This window comes from Parasteatoda tepidariorum, chromosome 10 (assembly GCF_982258835.1).
Source record: "Parasteatoda tepidariorum strain Cologne lab strain chromosome 10, Ptep-v5.0, whole genome shotgun sequence".
Classification (NCBI taxonomy): Eukaryota; Metazoa; Arthropoda; class Arachnida; order Araneae; family Theridiidae; genus Parasteatoda; species Parasteatoda tepidariorum.
In genome coordinates this window covers 35,094,744-35,106,903 of record NC_141764.1, presented here as the reverse complement: position 1 = coordinate 35,106,903, position 12,160 = coordinate 35,094,744, and the positions used below count along the sequence as shown (strand labels likewise).

General features: G+C 25.9%; 1 protein-coding gene across 1 annotated transcript; it reads left to right on the top strand.

Moving 5' to 3' along the window:
* Positions 1-355: 355 nt before the first annotated feature.
* LOC122271495 (zinc finger MYM-type protein 1-like) lies at positions 356-10,695 on the top strand. The gene is made up of 3 exons (XM_087153462.1): positions 356-999; positions 5,512-5,736; positions 7,180-10,695. The coding sequence occupies exons 2-3, from the start codon at positions 5,548-5,550 to the stop codon at positions 10,159-10,161; spliced, it is 3,171 nt and encodes a 1,056-aa protein (XP_087009588.1). The 5' UTR covers positions 356-999; positions 5,512-5,547; the 3' UTR covers positions 10,162-10,695.
* The last annotated feature ends 1,465 nt before the right edge of the window (positions 10,696-12,160 follow it).

Sequence of the window (12,160 nt, the reverse complement as noted above, 5' to 3'; positions counted from 1 at the left end):
AAATAACACAAATTATGAAATACTTTATATTTTCTATTGTTAAAAGATATTTTTCTATTATGAATTTTTTTACTAACTCCAAATGAATTAAAAAAAATTTTAAAAAAAAAAACATTTAATTTGTTAACGACTCTTCAATTCGTAATTTTTAAAATTCTATGATGATTGGATTATTATTTGGGTTAAATTCTTTTTAACCTGAAATAAACTGTTCAAGTGTCAATTCATATCTTGGGAACAATTAATCATCACAACAAAATTTAATTTTTTCTATTTAAAATAGTAAGTATATCTGTGATCCTCAATTCACCTTTATAAAAGTTTCTGTTTCGAAAATTAAATATTATATTTTGTTTTTAATATTGTTTTTTTTCCTCTAGAATCCTAAGAATTCTGAAAAAGTAAATTGAATTACACTCAATCGAATCGATATTTCAATCATTTCACACAATTTGTGGATGGTTGCCGATTCGAGGTCAAAGTATTAAATGTTGTAATTTTGGATTCATTTATTATTTTAATAAAAAAGCGGTGAATATAAAGGAATTCTTCGATTCCTAGTTTTCACACGAAAAAGTGGCAAGTCAGTTGTCTGTTTGAGCAAGCCATTACCGACATTATGAAAAGGCACAAAAGAGGATGGTGCCACCGGTCTGATCTTGTAAAGTAGCACACAAAACCCCGGATATTTCTGTCAACTTGAAAAATCGAGGGTGTTTTAAAAGTGGTTAGCTAGAAATGCCTAAGGCTACTCTTTCTCTCGTTTTCTCTTACTATTTCTAAGAATAAAGACAATATCTTTGTCCATGTCGTTAAGAAGGGAAAGGCACACACAGCTGTGGTTTTCTCTAATTGTCCAGTTTTTTTTCGTTCACCTCACCAGTTCAACTACTTCACTGACCGGTATATCACTGTCCAGTACAGCGCATTTTAAATATTCATATTATTATTGAATCTACTAAGAAGCCAAGAATCAGTCAATCAGCTTAAATTTTGAATGTAAGTATAAATTTTTTATGAATATTTATTATTTGTATTATTGTTTGAATATTGAGTTTAATTAAAATGCATTAAATAAGTTGTTATTTCAAAATTAAATTAATTCCTCAATTATTGCTTAAAAAATTAGGTTAAAACTTTTCTTCCAAAAAAATATTATTATTATTTTTTTTTTAAATATATATGGATCAAAATTAATTTTTATGAAGCAGATAAAATTATTTTTTTTAATCTCTTTGTACGGTAAAATGATTAAAAGAGAAAAAAACAATTAAAAATTTTTTATGTTATTTATATTCATTAGTAGGAGCTTGAGATAGAAATAATTAATTTGAATTCCAAAATTAGGAAGTCTTTTTCCTTTTTTTAAATAGTTATTTACTAAGCTTTTTTATTTTATGTTTGAAATTGTAATTTTTTCAAAAAATTTTCAGTTGAAATTATTTTGCATAGATTTTATTTAATTGAAATTTCAAATATCAAATTCTATATTTGTACGTAGCCTTTGTTTTTATGATAAGTTCAAACTGCAATACTTTATGAACAAAAATGTACTAATTCTTATTTTATTGAAAATGTGACTTGTTTAAAAATAGAAAAGTTTAATTTTTTTTTCTTTTATAAAATTTTTTTTCAGCTACTATCATGTATTTCTCATGCATTTAATGTTAATTATATTATCTTTTCGACTAAAGTTAACAGTTTTTCATTTGTTTAAGTTAATTATTAGTAAAAAGAAAATTAATAGTTTTGTATTTTTATAAAAATTCTGCACAGTTTTGACAGTTTTTGCACACAGAATTCACAGTTTTGCATTAAAAATACAGAATAATCATTTTAGCATAATGTTTTTATGCGTTTTTAATTAACAAATCTATAACATAATAACATTTGAAATTTCGAAAGTTGAAGAAAGCGTAAAACCTAACAGAATTATGAGATTCAAATAAATTCCGAAAATTTTTTCATTGATTTAACTAACTAAATATATAAATAATTCAGCTATTTTGCTTCCCAAACTAACACCATCCATTTTTAAAATTTACAGGCGATACAAAAAAGTAACAAACAAAAAAAAATAAATAATAAGTAAAATAAAATTATGTAGGCATATGAATTAAAGTGAATGTATTTCTATTATTAATTTAAGTTTAATTTAGTTAAGTTATTTGTCAGGTCTAAGTTAAGGTTTTTAAATTTTAAAAATGTCTCTCGCTCTCTCTTTTTTTTTATATACCTTTCTTGTACAAAAAAACAATATTTTCTTTTCGTTATATTTGATTGAGGATTAAAAACAACCTCTTATAGCTAAAAAAGTGTTTGTATTTCTTCAAAATATTTAAGGAAATATGAAAAAAAAATTTGAATTCATTTATTGTAATTGCTATTTAAATTCTTTGTGTCCTATTTATATAATCGCATTTTAAAATTTTTTTTAAAAAATAATAAATATATTTTGGTAAAGAAATATAGCCATCTATAAAATAGTTTTATGAATATTGATACATAATTTATCATGTTATAATGTTTATTAACTTTTTTTTTAAAGTTTGGTTGATTGTTTATATTTAATGTATTTTACGCACAAAATTAGAAAAATAAATACATTCTAACAAAAATTTCAGAAAGTTGAAAAATATTTATGGCAAATTGTTATTTACTATTCATATTTATTGTTTTTTTTTTTTTTTTAAATTGTTTTTTTTAAAAAATAATAAATATATTTTGGTAAAGAAATATAGCCATCTATAAAATAGTTTTATGAATATTGATACATAATTTATCATGTTATAATGTTTATTAACTTTTTTTTTAAAGTTTGGTTGATTGTTTATATTTAATGTATTTTACGCACAAAATTAGAAAAATAAATACATTCTAACAAAAATTTCAGAAAGTTGAAAAATATTTATGGCAAATTGTTATTTACTATTTATATTTATTGTTTTTTTTAATTGTTTTTTTTAAAAAATAAAATAAACATATTTCGGTAAAACAATATTGTTATCTATCAAATATTATTTTTATAAAATTACATAGATAATTTAATATGTTATAGTATTTAAAATTTTGATTTAAATTTTTTGAAATTTTTGTTGATTGTTAAATTTTGTTGTGTACATTTATTGCATTTTACATATTAAAAATGTATATATAAAAAATGTATTGCAAAATATTTATGTCACGCCTGTGTGACTTCTTTAGTACCCCGATTAAAATTAACTATTTAACATAATTTACGGATAAGATATAATTAACAAAATTGTACTTTAACTGCCTTAACTGGAAAAAAAAATTTTTTTGTGATTTACGACTATTTTTTAAAAAAAGCTATAAAAGTGATAAAAGAAATAACGCCTTATTTATTTCCTTCATTTTTTTTATTATTTACAGTGATGTTCTTTTTTTTTTTAATATTTTAAAAAGGGACTTGATCACTCTTTGTAAAGCATTTTTAGGTATTTACAAAATATAATTCCTACAAATATTTATTTATGATTTATCATGTCATTTTGTTTGAATTCATAGTTCAATTTTTTAAAATGCTATGTTCATTATTTATATTGTGTTAATTTCATATTGAAAAAATTTTCTGATAAAAAATGTAGCATTTTACAAATTATTTAAGGCAAGAATGCATACAAAAATTTATCCGCACTTCCAAACCTTGTCAATTTTTTTCCGAAAGAAACCTATTTCTGTATCTCCATTTAAGACTTTAGTCCCAGTTCTTAAAATAATAACAGTGTAAATTATAACAAGAAATAATATAAACACATAAAATTCTTAAATAAAAATGAAAAATGAAATTTTAGTAATAAATAAGCAGTAAAAATAAATAACTATTCGCAATCAAAATTACTAAAATTAAATAAATATGCATATATTAATATTTGAAATGCATAAAAAACAATCACACTTGGATTAAGATTTTTTTTTTTAAGTTCACGAAGGGCATAATTGATGTCAGATAATTTTTCAGATTAATGTTTCAGTTTAATGAATAAATACTTATTTAATTTTTATCTACATTTCTTAAATAGCCTTTGATGTGTATCACATGCAATTATATAAAACATGATGGTAAGAAAAGATAATCCTTAATATAAATTTTTATAAACCTTGTCAAAAATAAAGATAAAAATCTACTTCAGTGGGTGTAGTAAATTAAAACTTAAATGAGAAAAAACAAGCATATGAATTTATAAAATATCTAATACGATATATTGATAATAATCTTCATAATAATAATAATAGGGCTGTTTGATTGTCAGGTGAATGTTAAAGTTTTTAATTTATAAATTTATTTAATTAGGTAAAAAATCGTTAATCATACATGTCTTGATGCCTTTTTACGCTCGCCTTCCTCAACAGCGATTTGTCTGTTTTCGATTGTTCTTTTATTCTCACCTCACTTAGTTAAATTTCCAACGTGCGACCTCTATGCGTTCTTTTTCGCGTTCACTTGGAACAAAATTTCTTAAAATGAATACCAAGAGGGGTGATTTTGAATAAATAGCATATTATTAAATTATATTATCAAATAGATTAATGTTGTAATTTTGCGTCTAAAAGATATTTTAAATAATAGAAGATCGTTACTTTCAGTAACTTTTATTAACTTAATTAAAAATAAAAAACGCTCAATCTCAAATCTTAAAGCTCAAGGCTCTATAAATTGTGAAAATTTTTACAATAAATATAAAAAGTATGTAACCATCATTTCTAGCACTTCATCATAAGTTGATTTAATGTTTGCTTTGCAAAAAATATGCAAAATGTATTTAAATTTTTAGTACTTTTACGTATTTAAAAAACTTTTTAACGATAACAAGAATTGAAGGTACATATTTCTTAAAAAAAGAAAATTGCGAAAAAATTCTGATATAATATAAAATGAATATTAACTGTATAATATAAATTAATATTATTGCGGAATTGAAAATTTGACTGTTGAAAATTCTGTTGTTTTCTGTTGAAGATTTGACTAAAATTAACAAAGAAATTTACAAATGTTCATATAATTTTAATGACCCGAGTATTCTTACCCCTCCCTTCAAAAAAAGATATCTAAAGAGAAATTAAAATATTTAATAAAACTAAATTTTAAAAAAATAACATTAATCACATCGGAAACATACTTTCCTTACACATGTATAATCCTTAAGATCTGATTAACAGTGCCCATTACTGAATTTTTTCTATTATGAAGACAAACCGCTTGTAAAACTTATATTCCAAAAGTTTGTTTCAGACTTATAAATTTAGAATCCGAACTTTAATTCTTAGATCACCAATTTAAATGAATATTTTTTCCCTCTCCAACATTGGTTATTCAGTCCTCCTTAAGAGGAAGGGGGGGGGGCAGTTCCTTTTAGAACTTTCCAAGGTTTTTTATTATCAAGTTTTATAAAATATGTTAATTTTTAAATATCTTTACGGTTACTTACTTTTATACTCCCAGAATTATGAGTTGTTTTCTTAAATTAAAATAATCGTTATACGTTATAGAAATCGAAGACAACAAGAACAAGCGAACACCGTATCATGTCAAGTATTTCTAAAAAACGGAAGCGAATAAAACTTCAATGTTGTATTTGTGGTAGTCAATTCGATGATGATTATAGAAATCGCCATGAAAAGGCATGCCATGAAGGAAAACGTGTTCAAGTTAAAACATTAGACGCACCATCGAGCCCTTTTGAAGCTGCAAAGAAAAAACCCCAAAACAGCCAAGTAAGTGACATTTAGTTTTTGAATAAGTATATATATATATATATATATATATATATATATATATATATATATATATATATATATATATATATATATATGTATATGTATGTATGTGTTTGTGTGTGTGTGTATCTATATATATATATATATATATATATATATATATATATATATATGATTTTGTGAATCATTTTAATTTTTTAAACAAACAGTTGTGTCCTTCATTTTGCATAAATTAGGAACTGATGTTATTTATTAAATTCAAATTTTTAAAATATCATTTCTCATTGTACACGTTTACAAGTGAGCAATGATAAAAATCCATTTATAAATAGGAGAACCTTATAAAAAGCACATAAATGACTAAAAAAGTAACTTAATTGCACCAATTTTAAATTTATGTTTATTGATAAAAAATGTTCATTACGAAAATTATAAATGAAAAATTTACTGAGATGTTTTTGAACATAAATGCCTAAGTTTGCATAATGTTTTTGAAATTAATTAATTTAGGGTGATATTGTATTATTGTTGGCATGAGGGTGATATATATCTCATCATTTAAAACGCATAAAAATATTAATATTTAATTTTCAAATCCAAGAGATAAAAACTGTATTACGGCATGCATATATTAAATATAAGTATTGTTTAAAGTCCTTGCAAATACTTGTTCTATTTTTATTTAATTTTGTCTTTTGCTTATTTATTTGTTTAGAATAAGAGAGTATTTACATAAGACCTATAATTCGATGGAATCGCTTTTTATGGCTGGTTTTGAATAAATTTAACTGAACTGGCTAAATTATTTCAAGCAATTACCAGCTAAATACTCTTCCATAAAAAGGGATTTTTAAATGAGATGAGAGTTCGTAAAAATAGAAATAGCATTAATGTGATAGTAAATTTTACTTACAATTTTTAATTTAAATAATGTTAAGCTGCATTACGTATGTAAACATATATATATATGGGACTTAAGATTCTTCAAAATATGTCGATTTTCTTGTTTACACCAGTGCTTTTGATTTTGCTCAATATAATATAATTGATGCGTATATAGTGTATAGGTAAAAGCAGATATTGAGCAATGAAAACAAAACTAAACTCTAATAGCCAAAGTGTGTATAAAAGTTTCGGCTTAGATTCTAAATTCGTTGTAAGAAGTTATGTTTCAAAGAAAGTAAATTTTCTTATATGAATTCATTACTTAAAACACAAATGTGTTTATAATGTACAAAATTTCTTTTAGAGATATAATTTTGCAGAACTTAGATTTATTGATTTTAAAAGTGAAATGGCAACAAAAAAAAATTCCCAAAATAAAGAATATATAATATATAAAAATTTTTACAGTCTGAAAATTGGCACTTTTTAAAGAACCATAGATCCCAATTTTTAAAAAAATAGCTGAAAAATTTATTTTATTTATTATTATTTCAGAATCTTCATCATTTGACAGAAGTTGTAAGCGAAATTTCAAGCAACTTTCCAAAAAGCACTGTTTCCTTTGAAGTTAATAAGTTAGCTGGCCTTGAAAAAGAAACTAAAGATGTAGAAAATGAAGAAATAGAAAATGCTTCGAAAATCACTGAAGAGTTAATAGAATTTTCCGAAAATTCTATGAACACAAATGAATCTACAGATCCTGAAGAACGAAAAATTGTGGATGTAGAAGCTATTACAGAAAAAGCAATTGAAGAACTTAACCATGCTTCGAAAAATCCTTCTTTTGAAACAAATCAGTTAGTTCTTAACTCCGAAGAAAGGAAAGATGCGGTTGTAGAAGTTTCTCCAAGAGTAAGAAAAGAAAAAAATGAAGAACTCATTACTATTGCTTGTCATTCTCCAACCAAAGTAACCGACACTACAATATTACTAAGATTCGATGAACAAAATACTGATGGTAATCAACAAAATACTGAAGGTAATAAGTCTTGGTTGACGTGTTTAGCTCAACTTTCAGCGCTAGTTACTGAGGTTGAAGAGTGCAAGAAAATTTTAAACCATATGAACGAAGAAGGATTTGCAAATCCTTTGATTTTTTTGTCTGAAAGCATAGAAGTCATAACGAGTGTAAAAGAAAAGTGTAGCTTGTATTTAAATGATGCAACCACGGCTCTAGATGCAATTTTAAGCAGTCGGCAAGTAAGTTCTCATTCTGTATCGGAAGAACATCATGAAATAGTTGAGCATGACCCTGGAAAACGCAAACGTATTTGTTCTTCAAATCAAAGGAAGTATTTAATTTCCCTTGGACCAAATCAGCCAAAACTAACAGCTTTTCCGGCTAATAATGAAATTCCTCAGTCCAAGCAAAGACGCTTTAATCCCAGCTGGTATAAGGAATACCCACATTTGGAGTACAGCGTATTTAAAGACGCTGCATTTTGCTTTGTTTGCAGTCTCTTCCCTGCATGTACTAATAGGGAAATAACTGGTGATGTGCCCTGGATTGACGAAGGTGTCAGGCAATGGCATAAAATGAAAAGTGTTGGTAATAATAAGCTAGGTAAACTCGCAAGCCATTTCTCCTCGTGCAATCACAAAAAAGCACTAGAAGATTATTGTAACTTTCTTTCAGATTCCAAACACGTTGATGAGTTTTTTAAAAAAAATCTGAGATTGCAAAAAGTTAGAGAAGAGGAAGAAAAAATCTACAATAAAAAAGCAGTGAATTTACTCTTTGATGTTGTGCGAACTTTAGGCAGACAAGGGCTCGCTTTAAGAGGAGATGCGGATGAGAAAGATGGAAATTTTAATCAAATTGTCGAACTTTTATCGAGACATAATTACGTGATGAAGCGATGGCTTGAAGATCGCAACATCAGACCATACCACGTAAGCTATATGAGCCCAAAATCACAAAATGAATTCTTGTATATATTTGCGCAAGCAATATCCAAGCATATAGTTTATGAAGTCCAAAAATCAGGTATGTTTGCGATTATGGCGGATACCACACCTGATACATCTCACAGAGATCAGCTATCGTTAGTAATTCGATATGTAGATGATAGCGGAAATCCAAACGAGAGGCTCTTAAAAATTACAGAAGCAAAAAATAAAACAGGCTCTGGAATTGCCAGTCTGATTTTCAAGCTATTAAGTGAACTGGAATTACTAAGCAGTCAGTTAGTGTTTCAATCTTATGATTATGCTAGTTCTATGTCCGGTGAGCACCAAGGAGCCCAAAGAAAACTTTCCGACATCGTGGAACGTAATATTCCATACATTCCATGCCAAGCACATCGCTTGAATACTTTCACTCAGCATGGATGTGAAGCGAGTGCCTTAGTCGGTCATTTATTGGATGATCTTGGTGCTCTCTACACATTTTTCACTTCAAGTACAAAAAGATATGCACATTTGTGTGAAGAATTGTCAAATTTGGAATATTCACTTCAGTTAAAAAATTTGTCTCAAACACGCTGGACCAACAGGTCTGAATCTGTAAAAGCTGTTTGGCAGTCTTTTGATGTTATTATATCTGTTCTAGATGATATTTCATCCTCAAAAAAATTTGACTCAAAGACAAGACTTGGGGCATCAGGATTACAGAAGAAAATGCTTTCATTCGATTTTATTTCAACTATACTGTTCATGAAAAATATATTGTATAAATTAAAAAATTTAACAGAAGCTTTGGAAGCAGAGAAGCTAAACATTATCGATGCTTCCATTCTAATCGAAAGCGCCATAAAATCTTTAGAAGATATCAATCATAATAAAAAGAGCATGGACGATTTATTGGATAGTGCAATTGCATTTTCAAAACAATACGAAATTGATCCATTCATGGAATTTAAAAAACATCACAGAAGAAGGATTGCACCAAAAAGATTGGACGAGAATGCAGAAACTCAAGCGAAGTATTCTCTGAAAGATTTCTATAGAAAGGAGTTTACAGCAGTGTTGGACACTATTATAACATTATGTAAGGACAATGTCCAAACGTTTGTCAACGTCGTGAAACCCCTGTTTGACATTTTAAAGCCTCCTATGGAAAGAAGTCGGTGTACTTTGGAAAATGTTGAAAGGGCTCTTTCACTTTTCCCCACCAACTTAAAAATTTCAGATCCTCTGGCAGTTCAAGCAGAACTGGAGATTCTCTGCGATCATTGCAAAGAATACTCTGACTTAATGTCAGTAATGAAAAAGTCAGAGGACCTGAAGAAAATATTGCCTTTGGCAAATTTAGTTTGTCGCTTAGTGCTAACTGCACCAGTGACAGTTGCGACGAATGAAAGAACTTTCAGCAAGCTGAAATTGGTTAAAAACTATCTTCGTACAACAATGACCGATGAACGCTTAAATTCCCTGCTTTTACTCAAAGCAGAAAAAGATATAGTTGATAATATTAAGCTTGATATGTTGGCAGAACATTTTTCACTTTTAAAACAACGCCGAATTAAATTTACGTAGCTAATATGATTAATATAACGTAACTTTGCTAATATCTTATTTTTTTTCTATCCTTTTTATGTGAATTTCTTCATTTATAATTTTTTTTCATTTATAATTTAAATTGCAAATATTTTCAATGTTTTTTTACGTTATTTTTCTTATTTTTTAAAAATAAGAATTGACAATTTACTTTTGAATCAATTTGTTTTTGAATCAATTTCTGATAGAAGACTGTGTTTGCTGATTGCGACTTATTTCCTTATCTTCTAACAGTTGCTCTGTTTAGCTTTTTGGTAACAACATTTAGATGAAACAAAAGATAAGTTTAATAACAAAGAAATTTTCAAAAAAAGAATTTAATTATTAAGTAAAAGTATTTAAATATTAAGTGATTTAAAAGTTGCATTGAAAAAGATTTAAATTTACAACTTTATTTTTTAAAATTATTTCCACAAATAATTATTGATTACTGTTACTGAAAACTTAATAGGTTTCAGTTTATTTAATAAAATTATTTTTTTAAATATTTTTTACCAATTTAATAATAAAAGTTAATGGAAATTTAAAGAGTATATTTTCTTTTTGATTTTGAATAATTACTGGTATCATGTAGTAGTCAATAATACCACATTTATACACCTATAGCGTTTGCATTTTTAAGTGCTGTAAAAATTACTCATGACAGTCGGCAAAATTAACTTCAACACCCCCCCTCAGGAATCGGTTAGGGACGGGCCTGAATATATTAATTTCAACACCTTGAAATCAATGATGTTATATGTACTTAAAATCCAGCTAGTTACAAAAGCCCTTAATAATTTTCTATATTATCATTCACAAGGAGGTGTAGGTTATATTTTTATGTAATTTCATCAAATGAGTAAATTTTGAACAACTAAACTAATGTCATAAAAAATTTCTTCAGAACTTTTCTTAGTTAGAACTTAGAAGTTGAAAAAAGTGTATATATATATATATATATATATATATATATATATATATATATATATATAATATAAACATTTATAATATATAAAAATATAAATTCTATTATTTTTTTACAGGTTTGTGAATTTTAATACTTCTGTAATTTTAAAATACAAACTATAAATAAACTAAGAAAAAAAATTGTCTAGTTCATTTTAAGGTGACATATGGCTTTCAAAGTTTCGAAAATCGGTCAAAATTTTAATTACACCTATGTAATTGTTTCAAGAATATTGGTTAAAAAGTTAAAAAAATATATATTTGTTGCCCACTTCTCGTCGTAAGTTGGTTAAAAAGTGTAAGTTCAGGGTGCAGTATAATTATATAAGATTAATATAAGCTTTATGCTTTACTCTATAATTATATGCAATACAAATATGAACTTAAATCGCGTTTTGCTGTCAATACCAAATTTAAAAAGGGGAATAAAATATTGGAAGCAATTTTTTTTTAAAGGCAGAATCTTTAATCACTTGATAGAAATCCTAATATATCCTATAAAATAAAAAAGCTTAAAAAACAAATTTTCGAAGGTTTTGTTAAGAAAAGCAAAACTTAAAATACTGAGTGTAACTTTCTAACTAATGATAGTCGAGTCAGTATAGTCTCAGTACACGTTTTTTTTAAATATAACTTCATAAAAGGCGTTGCAAGAGTTTCTTATAAATTATTTTTTTTAAAAATAAAAGTTGATATCTTGTTTGATATTTTTATATTATTCGACTTTCCTTCTTTATTTTTAGAGTTAATAAGAAAATCTTGCAGCAAATTTTAAGATAAAATTTCATAAAATATTATAATATGAGAAAAATTAACTGAAGCTATGTTAACTTGATTTTCCCAAAATTAGAAAGTTACACTCAATATTCTAATTTTTACTTCATGAAGTAAAACCATAAAGGAGTTGTTTTGTAAAACTTTTAAAAAATTTTCGATTCTTACTCTTAAGCAATCTCGTGATTGAAACTGTTTCTTAATTTTAACTACAAAACACTGAGTACTATATTTAAACAAAATAATGCGTTTAAAT